A 27,912-nucleotide genomic window follows, 5' to 3' on the forward strand; every position below is an offset into this window, starting at 1 on the left:
TGGTATCACTCATTACCCACTCTCCCCAATTATAGTTACATATTTGGCAAGAACAAAATCTTAAAACAGCTCCTCAACTCTTGCTGTTTTACTGCTGTTTATTTGCTGTTTTCTTGCTGGTGGGATAACCCACCCGCAAAGTTAACAAAAAGTGACTACTTTTATTTAAAGGCTAGACTTGTACTGGTGGGTATGAACGACTACTGGACATCCCCACAGCACTCTTAGTAATTTCCTGGAATTTAGTGCTGATAGACAGGAACAAACCTCCTCTTCTCACAGCTCCTCTGTTCCCAGTAACCCCCCAGGCTACCTCCGCTACCTGGAAGCCCCTCGCCTGCCTTTTACAAGGCTACCAACAATTGCTCTGACTCCTGAGCCAGCAGAAACCCTGTAAATCTTTCCTAACAGGGTTAAGACAAGAATATGTGTTGGTATGGCAACGTGTGTTGCAGCTCTGAAAAGTCTTTTTCAATGATTTGGAGTCAGACTACAGATTTGTCTTCCACACCTGCCTGCAGGCATGAAGTACATTTTTGATTTTACCCTCTCATGAAGCTTGTCTACTCAGTTCAGAGCATGGATTGGCATATCCACTCTGGATAAATGGAAAGAGAACAGCTACAAAAGAAAAGGGGCTGATGAGAATCTTCACCTCCATTGCCATAGCAGCCAAAATACCAGCAGCCATCTGAAAAAAAACCAGCAGGTAATTTCTCATTTCCCCCCAAAAGGAGAAAGACAGGAAATAAACAATGACTGCTTGAGTCATGCTTCTCTCCTTGTACATTAAAGCTGAACATCACAATGCAAGAATAAGCTTATAGGCACAAGACAACTTTTGCAGACCTTATTAATGTGCTACAAAGAATGTAAATGCTATCTTTCACAGATAATTCCTGCAGGCCTTATCCAGGGTACCTCTCATTGACATCAACAGGAGCTTGCCTGAGAAAAGGCTGCAAACTTTGATCTATAAATAGGATCTTAGCACATTTCACCATGGAAACAATTGCTCGGGTTAATTCCGTTCTCTTCAAGACTGTAGCAGTAACTGCACCAGATACTTGACAGATCAGAGAAATCACATGCCTCAGTATTGCACATGGGGTTGAAAAGCTCAGTTTGGCTCAGTCCCAGTCACACTACTCCCCCTGACTGGCACTAAGACTGAGGTGAGCTGTCATTAACATCTTGATTTCAAAAAGAGTACACCTGCAAGAAAGGAACATTGATTGTTTAGGAATGCTATTCCCTGGAACGTTCTACTGCTCTGTTTCAGAAAAAATATTTCCCAGAAACAAGATAAACGCCGCAGACTCCCCAAGGAGCATCCCGAGCACCCTGATGCCCTCAGGGATCCCGTTCAGGTCTCTCAAACCCGTAGGTGCGCGCACAAATCTCCCGCCGCAGCCAGAGCATCCCCGCGGGTGGGCGCACCGCCCGGGGTTCCCCTGCCCCCCGGTCCCCGCCCGGCCCGGCGCGAAGGAGTTAAGCTGGCCGGGACCCCCGCCCGCCGAGCCGGCTCCTGACGTCAGCCCCGCGCACGGCGCAGCGCTCGGCGCGGCGGCGGCGGAGGAGAGCCGCGGCGGCCGGGCGGCTGCGAGCGGCCGGGGCAGCGCTTGGCCGCGGGGCCGCCGCCCGCAGCCCCGCCAGCATGTCCGCGAAGGAGCGGCAGAAGGGCAAAGTGACCAAGGACAGCGTCACCCTCCTGCCCTGCTTCTACTTCGTGGAGGTGAGTGGCCGCTTCGCCGAGCGGGCTGGCCGGGGGCTGGCGGCGGGCGCGGACAGCGGCGCGGAGCCGATCGCGGGGAACGCGGTGCGCCCGCGGGGAGCGAGCTCGGCTCGGGGCTCTCTCCGCACCGGCTGATGCAAAACCCTTACGTGATGCTGTGTCTCGCCGAAATCAGCATCGAAGCTCCCTGTAAGGAGCAGGCATAAATTGATCTCCTCTCTCGAGCCTTTTGGAGCAGGAATTATTTCCAAGAATTACTCAGAACATGAAGGGGTGCCTCAGATAAATCGGACTATGGCACAGGAACCTCTCAGGAGGAAGACATGTTTCAAGAAGGGCTGGCTTCCAGGCAAACGCCACTCGCATTGCTTTGATGGAATAAAAATCATAAGGGAATGCTTAGAAAAATAGGAATGCTCTCAAATAGGTAATCACTGATATATTTTTGCTGACCCCTGAAGTATGTGTTTCCTCTATCAGAGCTAAAAATGTCTGTTTGGAAAACAGGATGAGGTTCTCGGCACATCTTCTAGGGCAAAACCTGCTATGGCTGCTCAGCTGGTAGCAGGTGGAGTTGCAGAGACACTGGCTGCTTGGTGTGTCACTTGGAGGCACTTAGCCTCCCTGGAAAGTACAGTCACTTAGGTACTTCTGGAAGATTCATGAGTAGACACAGTTTAAGCTTAAAAAAACAGTTGTGATGTGGATTTGTTTAATGGCATAGCAGAAAGAGGAAGGTACAAATGTTTTATGGGTTGAGTGAAGACTTTCATGTGACCCTACTCACAGGGAAGAGAGCCTGTGGCACTTAGGTAGGAAACAGATTGTGAAAATAATGTGAAGAACTTAATGGTAAAATATGGTGTAAGTTAACTAAACATGGCACTCAAAAGCATAAAATAAGTACAATACTTAATATATAAAAATACTAAAATATAAACATAGGGTGAAACATAAAACAAAATATATTTTCTCTCAGAGGCACTTGAAGGGCTTTGGAGGTTCTCTAGAAGGTAAAAGAGGATTGGGTTCAGAAGGAATTTTAGGTAACAGTGGGAGGTTTCTGTTCTGTAAGCACCTAGATATGGTCAGCAGCTAACACTAAGATGCACCAACTGGAAAGCTTAACAGAGACTGGTTATATGGAAGCATCGAGCTCATCCTATCAGTGTGATCAGGCCTGCTCAAGAAAAGCCCTTTGATGGAAGGCACTTGCTGTGCCATGTATCTTATGTTAGCTTTGCACAGGAGGCAGAGGTCACGCTTGGAGAAGCCCCTAAGAAAAGGTAAGGGCCTTTGTCACTCTGTGCTCTCTTTGCTGCTTTGGGAATCCAGACAGGAAGGGAGGTTGCTGTGCCTCAGCCTGAGCAGGACTCTAATGCTGGAAATGATGTAGAGGTCCTGCAAGACACAACAGAACTTGTGCTGTGCTTTGGCCTGAAGCAAGATGGGATGAAATGCAGAGCAACAGGACAAAGTGTGTGCCTGCTGCTCTTAAGAGTTGCCTTATGTAATACTGATTGCATACATACATACACTTTCCCTAGAAGCTCCCTGCAGCTGTTACAACGAATAAAGTAAAGGATTCTGTGAGCAGCAAAGAACGTACACTGAGCTCTGCTTACAGCACCCACATGAGGCAGGCAAGTTCTCAACTCAGGTCTAGACTGTTAGGTCCCTCAGCAAGTCATTCCAAGCTTCATTTGAAAACAGGTAGAGATCTTTTCAACACACAATTGCTCTGAGGGAGTCAAAGCCCTCAATTAACAGACAGGTCTCCTAATGGACTTCTATGTTATTCAGTCACAGGAGCAGTCAAGAGCCTATGTGAGCCCTTCCCCACCAGGAGTAATTTCTAATTACTGAAGTACAGACTCACAGCCCTTCTTGAACTGAAAAGCAAAAGCAACATCAAGAGAAAAAACTGATTGCAATACACCCAAACCTAAATATTGATTAGGAAACTTTTTGGTGAGTTATCAGCCCTGTTCCATTACATAGCATGAGGATTTGAAACCATTTCCCACTTTTCAGCTGAGGACTGAAATCATTTGGGTGAAAGGGTAAAAACAATTCATGTGATACTTGAAAGGAGCATGTAGCTTGTGTTCCCTGTGAACGCCCACTACGCGTGTGACGCATGCGCACCAACTCTAATCAGACTAACGAGAATGCCTTTCTGAAGCTTTGGAGCACAGCAAATTGCCAGCACTTCAGCAGCATCAGAGAAAGGACATGACTTAAAATCTTCTGTTGTGATTGGCTCAAACAAAACCAGATTGAGTTGTACTCCATAAAGAGGGATTTATTCAGAGATCATTTAATTGCAATGAGAAGTTTGCAAGTGTAAGGGATAGGGGAGTCACCCAGTGTGGTTGACGGGTATTACCATGTAATAAGGATTTCCTTTGTAAGCAGGAGGTAAGGTCCTAATGCAATCAAACATCAGCCAACTACTTAGACCCCAAACTTACCTACTTTAAATAAGGCTTTCTGAATTTTAAAGCTTTTACTTTAATAAATGGATGGTAAGAAACAGGCTTTCAACCTCTTGCCTTCTTGCCCTTGAACATTGTCAATTCTTTTATGCTTTTTTTCTTTTAGCACTCATCCACTTCTATGTTCCCTCTCCTGTTCATAGAAGACAGTGCCTTCCCATTCTGAATTGCAACAAAAAAAACCCCATAGCCCATTAAGTTTCCACCTTCAAACAAGGAAAGTAGGGCTTGCTGACATCCACTTTCCAGCAAGACCTATTTAGGAGGTCTAGGCCAGGGAAAACCACATTGTTTAGAAAATAAATTTCTAAAAATACACTTGTTTATTTTCCTCTTGAATGCTAGACACTTGGAAAAAAAAGATGTTGAGTTGAAAGTTAAATTTTTTTTCAACATAGTAGGAAAGAGATGTATTCATGTTATACAAATGAAATATATTTTAAAGAGTGAAATGAGTGAAATAATACATGTAACAACATATAATACATATAATGCAGGCATGAAGAACTTAGAAACAGCAATGCAAAAATACAGTTCTGACACTAAGGGGTTTCAACTGTTAAGATCCTTAAAATGTGTTATGAATGAGATTAACTCCAGTAAACAAATGTGTATAGTGGCAGTGACTATCAGGCTTAGACAAAAATATGATTACACGGAATGCAGACAGGCCAGCTGCCCTGGAGAAAAGGAGACTGAGATGGGACCTCACAGCTGTCTACAGCTTCCTCACAAGGGAAAAGATGAGGGGCAGGTCCCAATCTCTCCTCTCTGATGACAAGCAGCAGGACTCAAAGGAATTACAGGAAATTGTGTCAAGGGAGGTTTAGGTTGGATACTACACAAAGATTCTTCATCCAGAGAGTGGCTGAACGCTGGAACAGGCTCCCCAGGGAAGTGGTCACAGCACCAGCCTGACAGAGTTCACTGTTTGGACAACAGTGTCAACATGGTGTGACTCTAGGGGATGGTCCTGTGCAGCGCCAGGAGTTGGAGTTTAGTGATCCTTGTGTCCCTTCCAACTCATATTCTGTGAACTGATGGATAATTCAAACCAGCAGGTGTTTGCAACAAAAGAGTTAAAATGTAAAACTAACATGTTCCTCTTAAGAGCTATTCTAACATGCTCCTCATTAGAGCTATTCTTCTTTTACATGGGAGAATCAGGGTAGAGCTTTGAAAGACAGGGAAATGGAAAGAAAATGAAGAGACAGCTTCTGAAAAATGTGGATGGGTCATTCTCTAAAGGCATTAGAGGCAAATAAACATTATTAAGGAAAACTCAACACATTTTCAATTACATGTTTTCCAGTTTCATGATTCATAAAATAAAGTAACTTGATGACTTATCCTATGTCTCGTAGGAATGTTTTAGAGGTAATTTTAAAGGACTGGTAATAGTTCTGCTTAGCAGAACCTCTGATTAGCACACACTCCTGAGAGCTGAATAATTTTAGATTGCCTTATGCACACTTACCTGAAGGGCATGGTAATCATCACCGTCAGGCAGTTAGGCCTCTTTTATTCCTAACTCTGCTTAAGGCATTTTAGGGTTCTGTAGACTGACTCTATGGGTTATCTGAATTTCATTTGCATAGCTGAGAATGACAAAGCTTTCCATGAAAATTCATAGCCACTCTGGCCTAGTGGGAATTACTTTTCATGGTAAAAAGTCTTCTACATACCTCTGGGAGATCTTGAAAATGAGTATTCCTGGAATAAGTTTTGGGTTTTGTTAACTGACTTTGTTTTCAGCATATTCAGAGTATATAATTATTGTATTCACTTAGAGAAAAAAATGTTGATGTCTTGAATTTTAATATCAATCTGAAAAACTTCCAGAGTTACGTAGTTTCCATTCCTGGCAGAATGGTCACACTTTGGAGTCAGGACAGACAGATTTCTCTCAGTGAAGGACATAGACTGTCTTTACTCATGCTCTCCCATTTCAAAAGCTCCTGGTTTAAATCCTGTTCTCATGGAAGTTGCATAAATTTTGCCTTTGACTTCAATGGCATTACTGTACTGCTTCATCCAGTGCCTAATATGTGGAAATGCAAAAGGTCAAGGTGTTGTCAATCTGCATAACTTGATGCATTTATTCTCCAGCTAAATTGTGTTGCTGTAGCACAGCCTTCATCTGCTGGTTGTGTAACTTCCAGGGACTAAAATTGGAGATATTTTAGACACTGTCCCTTGTGCAGTTAAATTTTCTTCCTTATGTTTTCTTCTAGACTCTGTGTTACGAATGCATATGGATACAGCTTCTTTTGCTACATTTTCCAGAGCTCAGCTAGGTCTTAGTCAGCTTGGAAACACTTCTTCCAGTGGTAGAAGGCCACTTATTTTCCTTGCTTCCCAGAGGAGTTGGAATTCTATTCTCACCAGCAGAAAGCACAAAGATCTGTTATCATTTTAGAACTCCAGGCTGCAGAGCTCAGGAGGTCATGAGAACCCACTGAAATAAGTGCATGTAGAGAATGGCCACCATGTCTCAGTAACAGATGCTTTACTTCCTTTTGTTTCTAACACAGGCTGAGCGCTGAGCTTGAAACATCATTTGAAACTCAGTAGCACTTCTTAGTCACATCTGGAATGCCTTTCAGCTGTTCAGCCATGCATGACCCATAATATTTAAATTGCAATGACCTGCAAGTCATGTATAGGTGTGACTGCAAAAGACATTAAAAAAAAAATCAGTGAAGCGATTAGAATGAGAGAGGATAGGCTGTAGGAATACATCTTTTTTTCCTAAAAATAGGATGTTTGGATCTAATGTAAGAATTAAACTGTAATGCCTGTGCCTTGGAGGCACAGTGTAGTCATATTTCTCTCTAGATTGGTTTTCTGTTATACTTAAATTAACTGGGGGATGCACCCAACAAAGATCCCCAATAGCAGAAGATGAAATTATCGCATTGCTACTGTCAAAGAAGTATAATATTTTCCAAATTTGTCTTTTTCTCTCAAAAGAGTCAATGATGTGTGAGAGGAGGAGAAGGAGAAACACACCTAGTTCTCTGCTCATTGAGCTGACCTACTCATGTGGCTGACTCTCAGAGGATAGATGTCACATGTGTTTATAAAGCGGCATTACAGACCAATATCCCCAAATATTAGGGGGCTGTCTGAGACCTGAGGAGGCTGCTGTGCATTCAGAGCAGCTGTATAACTCATTGGCCAAGTTATCAATGTTGCATCCTCCCTGTCACTTCTGTGCTTATAGAAGAGCTGTACAGCCTAAACAATACCAGTTTCAGCAGGAGATGACCATAAAAGGGGGATGAAAAGGGAGGTGTCACACCTGTGCTGAGGCTGTCCTTTGGAAACCAATGCAAATGCCACAAGCTAGATGTCCCTTCTGGTTTTGGCTATGTGCTTGGCAAGTGTATAGTTTGAGTAGCTCTCAGTGAAACAAGGCCCTGCTTCCTTTTCAGTCCAGCAACATCCTCTTGACCTAATACTTCCAGTAGTAAAAAAAGGCCTGAATATGTTAGAAATTAATGGAGATACATTTTTCTGAATTACTACCTCTTCCAAAAATTTATAATCCTACCATCTGTGATCTTCCTTTATAGCTGGTAAAAATCTATTACTCCGGAGCCAAAGTTAATAAAAACCAGCATACTGTGGAACCTTAACATGCCCAGGAACTGAGCTATTACAAACATGGTATCTTGTCTGATGGCCCTGTCACTTAAAAGTTCTGTTTGTAGGGAGTTCCGAAGTGGCTAAACAGCATGGGAGGAAGCCTCTGGAGAAGGACTGGCACCTACAGGATTTTTTTTTTTTTTGTATGTATGGAAATCAGCATTTAGAGAGTACAATAAATTGTAGCATTGTGTAGGGACTGGCAGCTTTGTCCCTTAGACATGGGGTTTTTGAAGAAACTTCTATCTGAAATTTGGTGACACACACCTGAAAACAACAGCCTTTGTTGAAGTGCTGCTGTTCTTGATTTACCATAACATTGCAGCAGGAGCATAAATTTTGTAATCAACAGTACATGTAATATCCTAAATCTCAGTGTATATAGTTATTAATTGATTATAACAATTATTAATTTATTGTAATTATAATTGATGTAATCAAACAATAATAATTAAGATAAGGAGTCATCAATTATATTTGAAGTCACACTGAAAAGAAATGCATTACTGGTGGCTTTTTGTTTTAAATTTCTGCCTGAAAATTTAATTTAAACACCTATATTTAATAGAATGTATACATAAAAAATATAATATTTGTATTACAAAATAGAAAATTTGTAAAATTTTATAGATTACTCCTCCCCAAAAATATTTTTGTTAAACAATTTTTATTTTGTTGGCTTCTCCCTGTATAATTGCTGCTTCACATTTATTTATTAAAAAAAAAAAAAAGAAAAAAAGAAAAAGGAGAAATCACTTTTAGGGATACTGTGCATTCAGCTTGACTGAGATTTCTGAAATAAAAAGAAATTGTATCACTGTTATATCAGCTCTGTTTTAGGTCTTATACATACTGAGACCTTTCTTTCAAGATTTGGTAAAAGATAAGGATAATTTGAAGAGCAACATGAAGATAGCTAGACTGTAACTGGCAGTCACAAAACAAGTTAAATTCTAAAACCAATGCTGGAAATACAGGTAGCTCAATTTTACAAGATGGTAATTATAATAGATTTCAAAGACATCTGGGATTTGAAATTCAGCTTTAAGTTGAAATTAAATCAAATAGCATTTAAGTCTAGGTGAAGAAAGACCATTATATCATGTATCTGTACACAATTTCCACAAAAGTTAGACAATGGTGAGGCACAAGTAGTTTAGAGAAAAGACTAATTCCTTCTAGCTTTGGGCCAGATGAAACTTGCATCCAGAAAAGGGACAAGGAAGAGCAGAAACTCAAGTTCAGGCAGAAAAGCAAAAAAGCCTTTATAAAGCTGGAAGCCATAAGTTTCTGAAAATACAAATGCCTTCTTTTGTAAGCCTGCAACATTTAAGAATTAAGTTTAGAGCATAAAAATAAATTGAAAAATCTCACTTTTCTGTCAAGCTGTCTGCTCTATAGGCATGCCATGTTTAGTGCTCTCCCTTCAGAGAGTCATGCGTTCTCAAAAATGAGAAAATGGCAGAATGTGGCTGATGCCATTTCTTAATAGTGACCTATTCTGGAAGATGTTCAGTCACAGTAATGATAATGACCTCAGTATTCACCCCTGTCAGGACAAGAGAAACCTGTCTTCTTTCCATTCTCTGCTCTGTCCATTGTGAATCTTGCAGCAAGGTACCACAGGACAGCAGCCAGGGCGGCTGAAAGCTGCAGTTGCTGTCAGTAGTTGGCTCAGGGACACCTTGTCTCCTCCAACCCACTACAGCCCTCTTTCTTGTCTCATCCATCTGTTGCGCCTTGTCATTTAGACCATGAATTCCTTGGCACAAGGATCAATATTTATGATAAATTTAATAGAATCTTCCACAATGCACAGCCTTGTCATGAGAACTAAACATAGTTATTAATTAGACCATCATTCTCTGAAAGACTTGGCTGATATTTTTGTCATGCTGGGAAGCCAGCGGCATTCATTTATTATCTCTTTGAGGTAATCCTGTTTATTTACTTGATTGCTTACAAAGATCCCCAATTCCCAGTAAACAAGAGAAACATCTGGAGGCAGCTCCCATACTCTGGAAGGGTTGCAGAACAGCTTAAGAATCTGAGAAGTTCCTGGCCATCCAAGTCTAAAAATTATTTACAAAATACAAAATATCCAAACAATGTATCAGGCATCCCACAACCCTTTATTTCGACAGCTGGCCTAGTCTTACCATCCTTAGTCTGCATCTGGCAAATCATGTTTTGACTTTCTTTGAAAGCTACGTCCATGCTGCTTCTCTCTTTTCTGCCTACCTTTTGTACAGGCAACATCACCATGGGATCTGGGTATGAGTTCCTGGTAAGAGAGAACACCCAGACAGCGCAAATTTAGCAAAGCAAAAGTCACGTAACTGCAACCTACAAGACAGGTTCAGACATCTGAGTACGTGACATTCCATAGCTGAATTCTCACGAAGCCCATGAATTTTAAGATGTTATTTTCCTGAAGATAAATAGGGACTTTTTGCTTAGTTAAGTGCTGATGATTATGAGAGTAAAATATAAAACTAGCAGTGTACAATTTTAGAGAATTCATAGAAGCCAGGGATTCCCAGGTTCTATACACTCCAATAGGACTTCCCTACTAAGCCTTGACCCTCTACTCTTCATTCAGACTTCTGTGATCTGTCATTGTGATAGCTGTCCTGTGGCTCTTGGCCAGAAGAAAGATTTGTTACATGCCCCATCTGTTCAGAGAAGTTGTTGTGCTGCTGAATGCTGCTTTGGTTTGTCCTGCACTATGTAACACAGGAAGTTTTCTCCTTACAACACCTCTGGATATTTGCACCTTGTTGAACTCTTGGGAACAGATAACATATTTTCTGATGCTTGGACTATTCCTCACTCAATACAGTAAAAAGCTTTTAAAATATTAATAGTGTTAATTATTATTAATTGCAAAGTTCTGTGGTTTACTGAAAGCTTTTAACTTACAGTTTAAGAAAATAGCAAGGAGGGAAAAGACAAAAAAAATCTCTTTTTAAAAAATAAATAGACCACAAATCAAACTTTTTCAGTAGCTATGCTGATTATCCTTCTGACTTTAAGGCTCTAAGCTGAACAGGGTTTGACCATTTGGGTTAAACTTTAAATTTACAGGTCTAAATTAAAAGCTAAACAGGGATCTTTCTCCATTATCCATCCAAGGAAGTAAGCGTATAAAGACTTATTAGTCAGGATTAATCAAGAATTGACATTGGGTGTTTTATTATTCTAATTAGGCACAGGAAAATTCCTATACCATTTTGTAATTAAAACAATACACATTCTACCACCTAATTATATTTGACATTTTCAAGGTGTTGGGCACCGAAGTCTATAATTACAGAAATGCTGCTGCCTTAAGCAGAACACTCCATAAATATTCATATATTAAAGAGTCAGTTATACTGTTTAGAAGACTTTAGAAACATTTCCCTTTTCTTTTTTATAAATGTTAGACTTGTAGAAGACATATTTTATATTTGTATTTTTAAAAAGATAGGAAGAAAAATGTTCTTTGGGATATGACATACTGTATATAGCAAATTGACTACAGACTTAATCATTAGTATTGTAAGCAGTTATGTCAGAGGTTTATAATCCTTTAGAATTATATCTTTTCTTTAGTAGAACAGATAATTAGAGTCAGAAATAATATGGGAGTCCTGTACTGAAGTCATAAGACAGTAAAATACAATTCCTTAAATTCTTTGATTTTTAAATTAATAATAGAGTCACAGCTTACATACAGTAATTTAAAGAAAAAGTTATTCACTACCTTTTATTTTAGTGTTCCACAATAAAATACCACTTCAAATATTGCCTATTTTTGATAGTTGAATACTGCCATTTAAAACAGTTGCCTGCCTAAAAATACTGTGATCCAAGTAGAGTTTGCCTTGTGGCTAATGCATAAACTATTGCTCAAGGAGAGACTTTCCCTTCCTGATATTGGAGAAATGGAAAAATACTGAAGATGAAACTCTGAATGCAAGGTGTTTCATGAGTGGGCCTGCTCTGTGTTTCCGTTCTGGGAAATTACCTTTGGGGACATCTTGGTAAAAGGGCATCATTTCTCAAAAGAAGGGACAATAGGCATCTGCTTGTTTTGTCCTGTTTTTATCCTGTTGTAAGGTGCTTTGACCAATGGGACATGGCCCCTGACTAAGTCATTAAGTATGACTTTCAGATAGTTATTAATAAATGACATTGCAAATGTTTCAAGAGTTAAATGTAGTGCAGAAGGGAATTTGAGAGCTCAAATGCTGTGCAGAATTTCAATATCCTAGCAAGAGCAGCACAGAGTTAGTGCAAGCTCCCTGCACACCAGGGCAGAGTACACTGTGGAGCCTTTGGGTCCAGAGGCCACTTATCCCAATCAGCAGGGTCTCTGTGCAGGCAGGTGTTGAGAGAAGGGCACCCAGTTCCACAACCATCTAAATTATTCCCAGAGTATGAAAAGTTCAGGGAAGCCCTAATTCATCCTGCACATCCTGACTGGAAGCAGTCTAGGCCATGGTGACAAATCATGCATGCTTGCCTTATGGTCAATCAGGCTGCATTCAGCACAAAGTGAGGATTATTTATATTATATATATAAAATATGTATTATATAATGCATCCTGCTAAAGAACTGCACTTCTTCCTGTGATGGGCAAGAAACAGAACTTAATTTAGTGACATTTTATGTGATTATTCCATAGATATATACATATTTCTGTCAGATTATATAATAGTTATATATTATGTATTCACATAATATGTATTACATATTGTGTATGTTATATACTGTACATAATACATATGTATGGTATAGTATGTGAGTGCAAATATGGATGTGTTTGGGTTATACATATATATACATATGTACACTATTTACTGAAGCAAACTTCCTAGATGCCTGGTCTTATTTCTGTAATGCTCACAGCTAGATGATAAAAGAATTATGAACCATAGTCATCAAGGCTCTAAACAGACTAAATCTTGCCAAGTTTAATTGCTTTTTTGGTAGAATTGTAAAATGGATGTGCATTATCACATATTTAGATTCTAGGGAAGGACAGGATACTGGTTTTCATTAACTAATACTTTGAAACTTCATGCAAAATGGCTTTGATGTAAAGACTGTCGTATGTGACAGAGTTGCTAAAGGACCAAAAAGGGTGATTGATGAACAGCAGAGTGCTGAGGCCCCACATGGGAGACTGCAGTCCTGATACTTTCCTTAGGAAAAAAAATTAAATCAAAGTTTTTCTATTAATGATTCATAGATGAAAAGGCTAAATTATATGTGCTAAAGATTGGGCTGGGTGTTTTGACTAGCTTGGTAGACAGAGGGTTATTGATATCAACTGAACATTACCATATCTCCAGAGAATTAATTATTTAGAGATAGTAAAAGAGGCATGACAAAGAGCAGTGAGATATAAACAACAAACATCAAAGGGATTTATTAACAGACTATGTCATCTTTGCAAAAGCATTGCTATTCCATTTCCAAACAGTAATTTGTTGCTTTCTTCTCTTCTAGTTGCCCATATTGGCATCTTCTGTTGTTAGCCTCTATTTTCTTGAACTTACTGATGTCTTCAAGCCAGTTCACTCTGGATTTAATTGCTATGACAAGAGTCTGAGTATGCCATACATTGAACCTACACAAGAGTCTGTTCCCTTCTTGATGTTGCTTAGTCTGGTTTTTGCTGGACCATCAATTACGGTAAGTTTGAAGTGCTAATGTCACTTAATAAAGATTTTGAACAGAGTTTCAGTTGGCATAAAGAAAATAGCTCCTTTGGTTTCAGTTAAGCTGTAGTGTCATGCAGGTTAGTTTCCTTAGGATTTTAAATTCACGTTTCATTCTTCTGTAACAAAAGGAGATACCCTCCTTATAACATTCCCTGTGGCACTTCATCTACTCTCACTGTCTTGATGGTGGCGTTTAATGTTAAGAAACAGCATCCATAGCTGGATGAGAATAGCTTGAATCATTCTGTTACGCTGTACAAATATTTGAACTTTTACAGACAGGGCATCTCCATACACTCTGATGCATCAAAAATCATCAGAAATGCAGGATTTTTTTTTTTCTTAATGCAAGCCTTTCACAGTCCTGAACTTGCCACTTTTGTTAGAATTATCTTTATTCAGAGAGAAGGTATATCAATCTTCTCAGTGAACTCAATTGCATTTTCTAAAAAAGCACTGAAACACCTCTAAAAGATAAGTTAGTCATTAAAAGCAGGCAAAGTGGGCTGGTTTAATCATTCACCCAAAGGGAGGAGATGATTTCAACAGAACAGAAGTATCCTGTCAGAATGAGCAGCTGGGTCAGTATTTTACAGAAAAGAAAAGTAGAAATTGTCATATATATATATATATATATATATATGACAATGCATTTTGTCTGATTTTAGTAGTTCAGATAGGAGCCTAATTCTCATACCACTCCTGTCTGGCAAGTGGAGACAGAAATTCACCTTGGGTGGGTGATTCTCTGCACCTAAAAAACATGATCAACCTTTTGAACGATCTCTTCTCCCCACTGACAGCAATGACTATGCATCTCAGTTAGGCACTTTTCAAAGGCCAGCTGCAAATATAACTCTGTTTCTAGCTTCTCTTAATTTCCTTAACTTCAATCAGTTAATTCTTTTTATGATACGATCCAATTTACAATTACAAAATGTATAAAATGTGATGCCTGTATAAAAATTATCAAGTGCTGTTCTCTCTTTGCTTTCCAAAATGTTTTTTCTTTATTTGTCTTTTTTTTTTTAAACTGAACAGTTCTTACTGCATTTAATTTCCGTTGCTTTAGAAACCATTTTGAAGGATTTTGTACAACCAGCAGGCTAAAAATTGTACATTTAGGAACTGGGAGCTAAAACTATAAGTGATTCTGGTACAAATGATTGTTGCAAACACCAAATACTGTGATAAAAGCAAAACATTAGTATTGGGGTTTGGCTGTGTTTCTTAAGTGCTTCTGCTGAGAACAAACTGGACTTTTCTCAGACACCTATAGAAGAAATCTATCTAGGCTTACTTTGGCCACAGTAGGTGGGAGAACCTGGTTTTCACTTGAGAGAGTTTCTGTTAAGCCTAGGTGATATCAAACACCTTAAATCAGGATAAAAGATGCCTTTTTCATGATATATTATTTGTTAAGGGCTTTGATTATAACTCAATTTTTTCATCATTGCATGGAATTTTGCAATAGAAAATGTTATTCTTGCTTGAATCATTCTACCAGCAGTACAGAAAATTAATCAGAAGCATGCCATGTGAGGAACTCAAACCCATACTCGAGCATGCCTATAAAAAAGAAAGTTTGATAAAGAAAGTAAATCCCAAAGCTTCAGAGTTCAATTAGCTAAAAGCTGCAAGCCTTGGGAAGATGTAGTTCATTTGCATTGGTGTGAGCATGAATGCGTTGCCTGTGCTGGTTAGAGGCTGGGCAGTGACAGGGCAAAATACACAACCTCCTTCAGTTGCTCTGAAGGCATTGACTCCTTATTATTTGATACCACTTTGGAATTAAGGAACTAGGGGACATTTCTGTCCAATCCTTCCCTTTTTCTTTGGAAAAATAGGCCAATGAAGCTTAGTGTAAATAGATTACAATTGTGACATGGTCATATTGTCGAATTGAGCATTTTGTAAGTTAGTTTCATAAACATTTCAATTGATTACACACTTTATAAAACCTGTAAAAGATAGAAAAGAAAGCATGAGCTTTGTGAGGAATTGAGGATCTCCAGTAATGTTGCATATCCTGGCCTCTGTCCACACTTGAGGGACTTACTGCAGTATGAGGCAGGAGGTCATCAAGACTCAATAAAATACAGGTGTGATTAAGCCACATTTTAAATATTACCAAAGAGCGTATATATAAGAAAAAAAGGGGGGGGAAATGTGTGTGTGGGGAACAAGACAAGCAAATTCCTGTATCAATCCCTCTTTAAAACCTTATATGAATAATAGAATAGGATTTTTTTTTCTATGTTATTTTTGTTGATATAATACTTTTCCCAAGACTGGAGAACATAGACAAATCTATTCACTTTAGAGTAATTTTTTATACCAAAAAAATCTAACATTTTATGACTTATTTTCCCAAGCCATTATTACACAAGGATCTGTTTGGCTTTGGGGCTTTGCATTTTGGTTTTTCTCTTTGGGTTTTTTTTCTCATTATTAGTTAAGTAGCAAATGCATTTAAACATGTCTGTTCTGTAGCCCTGAAGGGTTATAGAAAATAACCACCTGTATTATTGACATATGTCTCATAGCTTGTGGCATAGATTAAATTTTGCGTATGTATTCAAAAACTGCAGGAGACTTCTGTGTAGAACACCTGGACTTGAAGAAATTATCAAGATAGATATTTTATGTCTAGAACATAGATACAGCTGAATTGCATCATGATTTCAATTTGCTTCTAAGAACTCTGAATCTGATCCTCTGATAGATTTTCTCTCTAGTTACTCATTCAGAAATGTTAAGACTAGTTATTTAATCGTATCAGTGAAGGTTCAAACTCTTACCAGCCACTGACTAAACCTGCTTCGAGGTAACAATGTCCTTTCCAACAGAGATCACTAGGACATGGGATCCCATTGATCTGGGAAATCAATTCTCAAGGAGAGAAATTCACTTCTGGCAGTTTCACTCCTACTGCCCATTTACTCTGGGTTTTTTTTTTTCCTGTGGAAATACCAGCCTCTGAATTTTCCTTGACATAGGCCTTGTTGTTTTCTGCTCTATCACACAAGCTAATCCATCTGTCTGGTGTTTTCCCTGTACCAGACATTCCCTAGAACTTGGCTAAAAATTATTAGACTTTTTCTGAGTTTTAAGTTTGGAATACTACTGGTTTCTCTGGGAATCTTCAGCAAGAAACTGATGAAACATAGATAATAGTGGCCATAGTTCTCAGCTAATTAGAATTCCTTAAATGATCTTTACCACTGGCTTTTCCATGGTGTAAGAGAACCTTCACTGCTTTGATCTTCCTGGTCAAGGAATTTCAATTTATTAAAAACTTCAGCTAATAAAGAGTTAGACTAAGCTTTTCCACTTTACCTGCCTTTTCCTCAGATGGAGGAGTTACTATAGACAAATACCACATGTAATTGCAGCAGATTCAGCATAATTCATTGCATTAGAAGCTTTGTGAATTGCATGGATAGTATTCAATGCAGCTGTGGATAGGCAAAATGACTCTGCTTTTGCTGGTGAGAACTGCCTCATTAATTGCAATATTTCAATTCAACCCTTACTCTGAACTCTGTACAAATGCTGTACAGAATTCAAAATAGATGCACTACTGAACAAGGAAAACAATAAAATCTGAGAGTGCAAATGTATAAATGTGTCTGGATTTTCCAGAAAGTGACACCAATTTTTTTTTTTATATTCTTCCTTTTATAAACCTTTGTCTAGGCTTTTGGTCACAATCTGTTTTGCTTGGTGTGCTGCGAGGGACCATAAGGACAGAACTTTTTCTGCTGCTGTGGATCAGGTTAAAACCCAAGCCAAATCAAACAAATACAGGAGGACAGGCTGTTGCATAATTAGAAGGTGCTCGGGATTGCTAGGCCTGTGGCCAAGACTGAATTCTAAAACCACTTCAGGAGCACTAAGATATTGCAGTGGCTCTGGATTATTTTAGAGGCGATATTTTATAATTACTGCCTTTTTATTGTAGAAGCATCAATTTTCAGCTGTAGATCAAGGCCTGAGCACTGTATACTGTATGCTATTTGCATGTAATTTCGGGGCCATCTTCTTGCCTGCCCTCATTCAGGCTAAGTTGCATTACTTTATGTTTACATATTGATATAAATCTTTTAAAGTTGAGTCAGTGGATGACATTGGTTGTGTTACACTTATATTACAGCCTTTTAAATTCAACCAGGACCCTCTGAATAAGTGCTACATTCAATTTAATGGCTCCTTTGTCATTGCAGATAATGATAGGAGAAGGAATTCTCTACTGTTGCCTGTCCAAAAGAAGAAATGGGATTGGAACAGAGGCCAATATTAATGCAGGAGGATGCAACTTCAATTCTTTTCTTAGAAGAGCTGTCAGATTTGTTGGTGGGTTTCAATTGTTACTCCCAAAAAAGAACTTTCCACATACATTCAGTTTTCACCACGCAGGTTTGCTTCTCTGAAACAGCCTTTCAGAGCAGTGCGGAGTTGTCACTAGCATAGATCTTCTGCTAGAAAACATAAGAAACTCAGACTGCAACAGAGCAGCCCCATACTCAGTAATGCAGCATCTACACTTTCCATTTCCCCTTTCCTCTCCTGTACTATTGTCAGTGTTTCTAAAAGAGTAATTTTTTCCTTCTCTGCCCACCTTGAGCTGGCTGCTTTTTAATGATTTCAGTGTATAGCTTCCCCTGCCTGTCTTCAGTGCATCATAAGGATTCAACCCACTTGTCACAGTATTCAGCATGACAGTGAAAACTTGTCAGAAACTCTCAGTAGGTTTGACATTCTTTTTCTGGAATGTGTTTATCTGCCTCTCAAAAAGGGCTAGAATCTGGCAACTTAAATGATAGAGGAACATGTCAAATTCTTTCATTTTACTTTGTTTTAATTGTCATTTATGAAAAACTCTGCTTTGAAAGGCAATTGGACTTTGGTCCCCTTCTTACAGTTAATTTCCTCTCCCAATGAGTGGCTAAAGAAAAGGTTTACTGTGTTTCAGAAATCTTTCATTAGAGAAGGCAGCCTAGGCAAAGACAACCAGCAGGACAGCAGACTGAAAACCTGGTAGGACAACAATTCTCTGGGTTTTGGTAGTCTGGCAAACAGGGAGGTAGTGACAAGTGAGGTTATGCATTCTGTGACCAGTAAAGCTTCATAAGAGCAGCAGTGAGGAAGAAAGCAAAGGCTTTGTGGATTACACCATGAGCAAGGAGGACTGTAAACATACCCCACATCCACTTCTCCTGTTTGGTATCACCAAGGAAACAAAGACATATGAATTTCATCCCAAATTCTCACTCTGAATTTGAAGTTTTTTTCATATTTTAATGGCTTTAACATTCTTTCTATTTTAGGATGAAAAATAAATTAATCTCTATGAATAGAAGTATGGAATTATAGATAAATCCTTAGGAGAAGAGCAGTTGAAAATGTTCAGTAAAGCAAATGCATTACTTCAATTGTCTTGTGAATTTGGCATTATTAATCAGTCTGACACGTTGATCCCTTATGAAATAGACTTAAATATTTGGATTAGTGACAAGGACACAGTACTCAAGAAACATCAGAGGTGTGAAAGTAGCCAAAATTATCACCAGCTGGTGATTCTGTGGTAGCAAAAAGAGAACAGGTCTTCAGAGCAATGATCTAATGGGCAGTTGTCCATACTCCTAAAGGCCTGTCTTCCAGTGGGAAACTCCGAGGGCTGGATAAGCACATATGCTCTCCTCAAATAGTTGGCTACTCTTTAGTCAGTTCAGAAAAATTCTTTTCAAACTGAAGCAACCCCAGTGTAGCTCTCTTTGATGAAAAGATGTTGGAGGACATAAGACATTAAAACAAAATTTTAAGTATCAACATGAAGAAAACAAGCATAAACTATCCTAATTTTTATATTAAAGAATTCAACTTTGCAATAAGCTCTTGTTCTGCATTTAAATTCTCTCAAGTCCAATAACAAAAGCCATCAGAGCTCTGTTGAATGTACTTTGCACAATTAATCAACTTAATTAATGCATATAATATAACTAACAAGCTCTGTTGATTTCTTTCCTAGGTGTTCATGTATTTGGTCTTTGTGCAACTGCTCTTGTTACTGATATTATACAGCTATCAACAGGATATCAGGCCCCATATTTCCTGACTGTTTGCAAGCCTAACTATACATCCTTAAATGTATCTTGCTCAGAGAATTCATATGTTGTGGAGGATATTTGCTCAGGAGCTGATCTCAATATTATCAATGCTGGAAGGTTGGTTCTATTCTTCATTGTGTACATTTTTAAGTATTCATTTTATTTTTTTATTTTCTGTTCCAGTTTCAAGATTTTTTTTCCTAGTTAAAGTCTGAATGAGTTAAAGGTGAATGCATAAATGTCTTTTTAGTGATATTCAATTTTCTCCATAAAGGTATTATTCTAGCAGTGGGCTTTGGAAGACCTTGTCAGGTTCCAAAGCACAGTCATTAGCAGCTGTTCTGCCCCCTCAAAGGAGGCAGTTTCCTATACAATTGTCACTATGTATAGCTTTACTGCTTTTGGAAGTGGTATAGGAACAAAGTTCCCTGTAACAGGCAGGGGAAGAAGTCTCCCAAGTGCTTGGTCTGAGACTTCTGTATAACATACATTACAGCTTGGGTGTTGGGAGTTGTTGGACAAGTTTGTTTTCTGTTTCTCTAATTAATTTTTTTATATAAACAGCATTGAAAAAAAAAATTTTTAGAGGAAATACCACAATAGTACAAAGCTGTGTGTTCCCAAACCTGTCTTTACTTGCATGGTATTTCTAAGTGTTTTTTTATCTCTTTCCCCATAAACATTTGCTCTTATTGGGATATTGACAGTGAAGCCTGATGCTTGCAAGCAGTGTCTTGCAACTGCATGGTGTCCCAGAGAAATCAGGAAACGATTACATAGGAGCAGGCAGAAAAATTTTCACAATTACATCTCATTCATTTCATTATCTCAAATATGATGTCTACTGCTTTGAATTGACTGCCTGTAGCCATTCCAAAATCACCAATCATTCTTAAGTTTAAATACCATCACTTCTAAAAAAAACAGTGAAATTAGTTGTAACATATTAAGACTAAGCAATCAAGTTTTGGGTGTTTCTGTTTCCCAAGAAAAACAACCATATCTTGATATCTCTAAGTTATTCCCATCATAGAGGATATATTTGTCTCTCTATAATATTCTGGCACCACCCACAATTTCTTCCTAATTCAATTTTGTTGCATTTTTCCTTTATTATGTTGCTATTTCCTTATGCCAGTCTCAGCTTTACCACAGCAAGCAGCACTTGCTACTGGTTCTTCGGTAGTACTTGCTACTTCCTTCAGTCACCTATATAGAAACTATGGTACAACTTCTACAGTACAGGAGGTTAATTTGACTTCAATAATTTCAGTTTGGAAGGAACTTGTTCTGAGTTTGCTAATGACCTTCATTTTTGATTTGAACTTCCAAGAAATTTTGGCTCCAGAAATTTGCCTCTGGAGTCCTGTATGAAGAGAGGAGCACATAATTATCGAACTGATTACATCAAATAATTTTTCTGCAACATCCCCAAATATCCAATGGTTCCTATTGTCCATCTTTTCCTCTATTATCTTCACAGAGCCTTTTCAGTCACTTTTGTTCAGCTCTCTAGTGAGGTCTCTGTCCTCAGTCATCGCTGATGCTCTGACTCAGTGTGACTCTCTCTCTCAGTAGGACTGTCATTGTTGTTCCCCCTCTACACAGCCTCATGCATGCAGATTTAGAGTGCTATACTGTCATCTGAGTTCAGGATATGTTTTCTTTGAGACCTTTGTTCACCTTTTCAATACAGAGCCATACAAAAAGGCTACATATTTGTTCACCTTTTCAATACAGAGCCATACAAAAAGGCTACATATTTTTAGCTGGAGTTATTTTCATTTGAGATTAAAAGATAACAAATAGAGGAACAAAAGCAGTGACACGATTAGAAAGTACTGAGAGTGCATTTAGTCTGTTTGCCCTGAAAGCATGTGAATAGAAAAGAGAATAAAGAGAAAATTGACTGTGCCATTGTGACACACCTCATATGCTATTAAAATGCCATCAAATTAAGGTTAAGTGCTAGAAAAGTTCATAGGACTCAAATATACACATTAGCCCCACAGAGACTCTAAATAGATGTATGTTTCATTCAAGCCTGCAAAGGGTAAAGAAGTTGATTGGCTATTATAAACATTTACCCTATTTTTTTTCATGTCTTTATTCCCCGGTCCTCAAACCTGAGCTTGTTCTATTTGTGAAAGATTTGTTCAGGGAGGTTAAAAATAAAATAAGATGAAGAAGAATTTAGGTCTGTTTTTAGAAATGCAAATGGAGCCATGTAGATTTCATCTTGGCCAGAGTCATGAACCTGCTGGAGGCATAGGCTCAAATTGAGGTTAGCAGAATGGCATTCACACTGAACTACATGCACATTTTTAATTGCCAATTAATTATGTAGAACAGACAAGGCAAAATGCATAGGAAAGAAATTTAGAAAGCAGACTCTGCTGCTTTGCAGAACAAACGTCTGTCTGAAGCTAAAGAACTGTGTTTCAGTCTCTGCTATTTTAAACTAGAAACTAGCTCACTCAGGTGTTGCTAGGAAATTGACTGTACATGGGGCCCAGTTAGGATGGCAAGACCCATCTGGAAAGCCAAATTATAGTTGAAGTATTTATCCCAAGCTGAGCTTTCTCAGGTGAAAGCTGCTGTTGTGACTGAAAGGTAAACATACTCTTCTTCACCAAGACATGCAGCATATCACATAGCTATGCCATTGTAAGGAGAGAAATCCTCACTGTATCTGACTCATTCCTAGAGCTCAGAGGTCATAGACTTTTTTTTAGGGCTTCTGTGATCTAGATGTCTGCTGCAGAGCAGGAATTACTGAATTCAAACCCAGCTTTTTTCTCTCTCTACTATGTAAAAACCTCCACATTCGCATCACTTTTCTTTAGTTTCGATAATTGAAGTGGTCATTCAAGTCTCCAGACTTTCAATGGGAGCAGAAGGCCCTTCAAGAGCAGACCTGATATTGCCTACTGTCTCAGAGTTTGGACATGTTTTTATTTATTCTCTTTCTCTGGCCATCAAGAAGGGGCCCAGTAATTCTTAGAATACCCTCCCTATGTTGCTGTGCTCCATTAGCTTCTGTCATGATGTAAAGTGCTGAATTTTTTTTTTAAATAAACCTATAGACATAGCAAATAAAGATGTAGTTTGCCTTTCTCTGAGAAAAATGTCACCTAATGACAAATGTTACTGATAGATCACATATTGCTTAGGAAGTATAAGATGGCTGTACCACCCAGTGTTTTTTTTTCAATGAGCACTAGCACTGTGTATTTGAACTGAGCAGTATAATTTGAGTGTCCTTCCTTGGCAGAAAGTCATTCCCTTCTCAACATGCCACCCTGGCAGCCTTTGCAGCAGTGTACATTTCGGTGAGTAACCAACTCTGTTCAGTTTCATTTATACGAGACAAAAGTCAGAAAGTAATTTCCTGTATATTGTAAAATTATGTGTTGCCTTGATATCATGGATGGATGGATGGATGGATGTTTTTATCCTAATAATCTGAAAATTTGTAAATTTGTAAAATAAAACTAGTAATAAAGCTAGTTTTATTGTAGCTATTAAAGAATAAGGAAAAGGTTCAACTGCTTCATATTCTTTGTTAAGAAGCAAACAAAAGTGTTATGTTAAGGTAAGTTTGATGCCTCATATTATCCTCATATAAAATGCAGTGTTTATCTGTCTTACAGAGTGATATTTTAACTTACCAGTCAAATTAACTGTTATGTATGCTGCCTTTTCTTTGTTGTTGTCTTCACTTGATTTGCTGCTTTTAAACTTGAGGCATTAAGGGCCATACATTGATGTGATGTAGTTTGATTTCACCTCCAGAGATTTGCAGCATGGATGAAATGGCACAATCACTCCCAGAGGCCTTCAAGGTGTTACTGCAAAGCAAGTGAATAAAACCCATCAGTCAGCAGCAGAGAATTGTGGGACATGCTGCAACAATCACAGATGATTTTGCACTTCTGAGCAGTAACTTTTCTTCAGTGTGGCCCACAATGTTTGTACTATAGACAACTTACTTGAAGTTTAAAAAGTAATTCCATCACTTATGCTGTAAAAATCAGAGGAAAACAACAGTAATGACCAATTAATGACATTAGATAATAGTATTGTGCATGTACTGGGAGCTTGCCAGTATTTATTCTGCCCAGAGAAAGGCCAGAATTTGGAACAACACTGATGAACCACCTCCACTTAATTTTTGTAACCTCCCTGATATTATGGCCCTCAGATGAGAAATGGCTCTCTAAAGCATCTGGTGGCAGCTTTTCTTGGAACAGGTTATTGCGTGCATCTGGCATGACATCTGGCTTCTGTATTTCACAAGTGGTGGTTCCTTAGTCACATTTATAGAACATTTAGGTGCTGATTTGGAACAGTATTGAGGCATAAAATACTTATCCTAATTGATGTCAATTAGCAACACAGCCTATGTTTCTGGAAATCCATTCCTTGTGATTTCAGATCTTTCTGCAGAAAGTGAGCAAATTTTAACAGGGCTGTAAAGGAAAACTAAAAGGATTACTTGTAATATTACTGTGTACTAGAGATCTGTATATAAAAGAAACACTGAACATAAGAAATTAAAATCCTCTTAGGTTTCTTCAACCGCTTCTTTATTTCTTTCTTTTTTAAGATGTACTTCAATTCTACATTAACAGACTCCTCAAAGCTTCTTAAACCACTCTTGGTCTTTGCCTTTATCATCTGTGGAATTATATGCGGTCTGACTCGTATCACCCAGTATAAGAATCATCCAGTTGATGTTTACTGTGGCTTTCTCATAGGAGGAGGAATTGCTCTTTATTTGGTAAATATAATAGTCATGATTAAGTTTTAAAAAATTAAACTTATAAGGCTGGAATAAGAGTACTGGTTACTTTTATGAAAACTTTCCATCATGCTCACATGCCATAAGTATAAATAAAGTCAATATGTGTTGAAGATGATTAATTAGGGATAATGACTTTAAAAGCCAACAGGAAAAAGCAAAAAAGTATTTCAATGTGAAGTTCCATAACAGTGCATAAAGTGGAATATAATCATCTGGCATTGTATACAGAAATGGTTCAAGCTTTATGTACTTTATTAAATACTTAAAAATATTCATCTTTTCTAATCCACACTTAAAAGCATAACACAAGATAAATATTTGATTAATTGGTATTGCTGACCTGAGTTGATACTGACAGTGTCTGCTTTATGATCTCAAAAAATTACTGCATTAGTATGAGCAACTCATCTGAGTGAATTGCTGAATCTGCAGGAAATTAAAGGCAATATATTATACACTTGTCATTCTTTGGAGTTCTTAGGGAAACCATGCAAGGGAAAAAGGATGGTCAAATCAGGTTATTCCTATGCTTTTCCTTTGTACTGTGTCAAAAGTGATGGAGCACCTTGGAAGGGTTCTGTAAGGAAGCATGTAGGTCATATCTGCTAGTAGGAAGCTCATCAAGTACTTGCTTTTGCTTGCTGCTCTCAGGATGTCTCCAGCAGGAATTTGCTGCCCTGGCTGCTCAGAGAGCAGCACAGGTGCCTGGGAGCAATCAGAGCTTCTGCTGACACCACTGCTTGAGTGTAGGCAGGTGAAGAGAAGAGTCTTAACAGGCAGCAGGATGGTTTTACCCCCAAGAACTCAATGATGAATTCTACTATCATGCTAAAACAAGTTTATTTCCTGACCCCCTTTTTTCTGTGATAACATAACCTCATGTACCTGCAGATGGTCTGCAAAGGTGTCCAGGGAAAAATGGCTTTCACAGTGGCTGAAGAAACAGCAGTCAGGATAGTAACAGAAATCCCATGAGCTACTAAAGTCAGCTTCTATGATTGCACTGTCAGCAGAAAGGCACTCTGTTAAGAATATTATTTCAAATGATTCTCTGTTGTAGATCTACGTAAATGGAGCTGCTGTCCCCAGTTTGAAATGCACAAACAAGTATACTTTGTTAGGTCTTCACATACTGTTGTGTGACATCATGCAGCAGAGAGTATGTTTTCCTGGATACTCAGTGCTCAGTAAATCTGCCCTCAAAACTACAATAGGAGGATGGGGAGGAGAAATAATGTGAAACTACAAATAATTCTGAAAGAAATATAAAGAATGAGTAACTCAAATGATTGAGTCAGATATTTGACCCTCTCACAGAACACTCTCAGTGGAGTCTTTTTAAAATGACAGCATTTTACAGTGAGTTTTCTGATTAGGAAAATGTTTTAGAAGTAAATCTTATTAAAGTTCTGCACAGCTTGGAAAGAAATTGATTGAAAGTTGATAAATTTTTCTATGATGTAGATATTGTATTACATGGTTATTGTGCAGTAAAAAGAATCTGCAGACAGCAGAGAACAAACTCAAGCTGTAACAAGATTCGGTAAATCAGGGTAAATGGTAGTATTTGCCTAAGAGACTGCAAACATCTTATTTTGCTATTTTTCTAACAAAACATTATTTCTGTATCTGTACCTGTTGCTTGATAAAAAGAAGAAAGCTCATGGAGGCTAAATCCTTATCTCAACTATTTATTGCCATGAATAATATGCCCTAGTGAGACTACTTCACATGTACCTAGAGGTAGCAGATTGAGGACAGAATTTGGGCTAAGGCTATACTAGTGAGGAAATATACTATTATGCTTACTTGCATACCCGTCAGTTTAGCTGAAGTAATTATGTCACTGAATTCTATTTAAAAGCAAAATGCAATTAAAGTACCTTAAAATGTGTCCCTTTTAACTTTCTTAACCAACTGTTGATGCTTCTGTCCAAATATCAGGGCCTCTATGCTGTGGGGAACTTCTTACCAAGTGACGAGAATGTGTTTCACCCAAATTTTCACAGAGAACCTCTAAGGTCATTGACAGACCTCAGTCAAGATGCCAACAGAATCCTGCCAGGTAAAAATGGCAGCAGCAGCGACGGCATTGTCTCTCACCGTACAGAAAGCATCCTGAATAGAAACCACAGAGATTCAGGCTCTCTGACCAATCTCAAGAGGGCAAATGCTGATGTAGAAATAATAACACCACGAAGCCCAATGGGAAAGGAAAATATGGTTACTTTCAGCAACACTTTGCCAAGAGTCAACACACCATCCTTGGAAGATCCAGCAAGACGCAATGCAACAATACACGCATCAATGGATTCTGCCCGTTCCAAACAGCTGCTGTCCCAGTGGAAGAACAAGAATGAAAATCGAAAGTTGTCCCTGCAAGTAATAGAGACTGAATCTGGCCAGTCACCACCAAGGGCTATCGAAATGAGGTCAAGCTCAGAACCCTCCAGAGTGGGTGTAAATGGTGATCATCATGGCCCAACTAGCCAATACCTGAAAATCCAGCCTGGCAGTGTTCCAGGTTGTAACAACTCAGGTTTAACTGGCGGGCCAAGGGTCTCTATTCAGTCCCGTCCTGGCTCATCCCAGCTAGTACACATTCCTGAAGAGACTCAGGAGAACGTGAACACATCACCCAAAAGTAGTTCAGCTAGAGCTAAATGGCTGAAAGCTGCTGAGAAGAGTGTTGCATGCAGGAGCAATAGCCAGCCAAGAATCATGCAAGTAATAGCCATGTCTAAGCAGCAAGGAGTGCTTCAGGGCAGTCCAAAAAGTTCGGAGGGAAGCACAGTGACCTGTACAGGAGCCATCAGATATAAAACCTTGACAGACCATGAGCCAAGTAGCATTGTTAGAGTTGAGGCCCATCCAGAAAATAACAGACCTGTAATTCAGATGCCATCAGAAGGTGAAGGAAGTGGGTCATGGAAATGGAAAGGTCCTGAAAAAGTCACTCTTCGTCAAACATATGAGCTAAATGATCTTAACAGAGACTCTGAGAGCTGTGACTCCTTAAAAGACACTTATGGGTCAGGTGACAGGAAAAGAAGCAACATAGATAACACTGAGCATCACCATCATGGAATCACTACGATAAGAGTCACACCAGTGGAGGGAAGTGAGATTGGCTCAGAGACTCTGTCCATTTCTTCTAGCCGGGACTCAACACTTCGAAGAAAAGGTAACATCATTTTAATCCCTGAGAGAGGGAGCAGTCCAGAGAACACCAGAAACATCTTCTATAAAGGCACATCCCCCACACGAGCGTACAAGGACTGAGAGGAGACATATCAGCTGGTCCATGCCACCACAAAGTAAACACATCTTGACACAGGTTCTGCTCCCTTTGTTTTGAGCTGATATTTACCCATATGTGCCAAATTATTGACCAGC

General features: G+C 38.8%; 2 protein-coding genes across 4 annotated transcripts in view; one reads left to right on the plus strand and one right to left on the minus strand.

The window, feature by feature from the left end:
- PLPPR5 (phospholipid phosphatase related 5) overlaps positions 1-27,912 on the minus strand; it is a 200,032-nt gene that overhangs the window by 94,157 nt on the left and 77,963 nt on the right. For both annotated transcript variants that reach the window (XM_041421256.1, XM_041421254.1), the window contains exon 2: positions 23,381-23,560. The gene's annotated coding sequence lies outside the window, so the exon portion shown is untranslated. The remainder of the gene's footprint in view (positions 1-23,380; positions 23,561-27,912) is intronic.
- PLPPR4 (phospholipid phosphatase related 4) lies at positions 1,604-27,798 on the plus strand. Of its 2 annotated transcripts, XM_041421251.1 has the most exons (7): positions 1,604-1,735; positions 13,385-13,570; positions 17,826-17,955; positions 19,631-19,826; positions 22,984-23,041; positions 24,319-24,492; positions 26,461-27,798. In XM_041421251.1, the coding sequence occupies exons 1-7, from the start codon at positions 1,658-1,660 to the stop codon at positions 27,796-27,798; spliced, it is 2,160 nt and encodes a 719-aa protein (XP_041277185.1). In that variant the 5' UTR covers positions 1,604-1,657. The 2 variants fall into 2 exon arrangements, with proteins under 2 accessions (XP_041277185.1, XP_041277186.1); XM_041421252.1 differs by lacking the exon at positions 24,319-24,492.

The sequence above is a fragment of the Onychostruthus taczanowskii genome, unplaced genomic scaffold, assembly GCF_017590055.1.
Source record: "Onychostruthus taczanowskii isolate IOZ18803 unplaced genomic scaffold, ASM1759005v1 scaffold7, whole genome shotgun sequence".
In the NCBI taxonomy this organism is placed as follows: Eukaryota; Metazoa; Chordata; class Aves; order Passeriformes; family Passeridae; genus Onychostruthus; species Onychostruthus taczanowskii.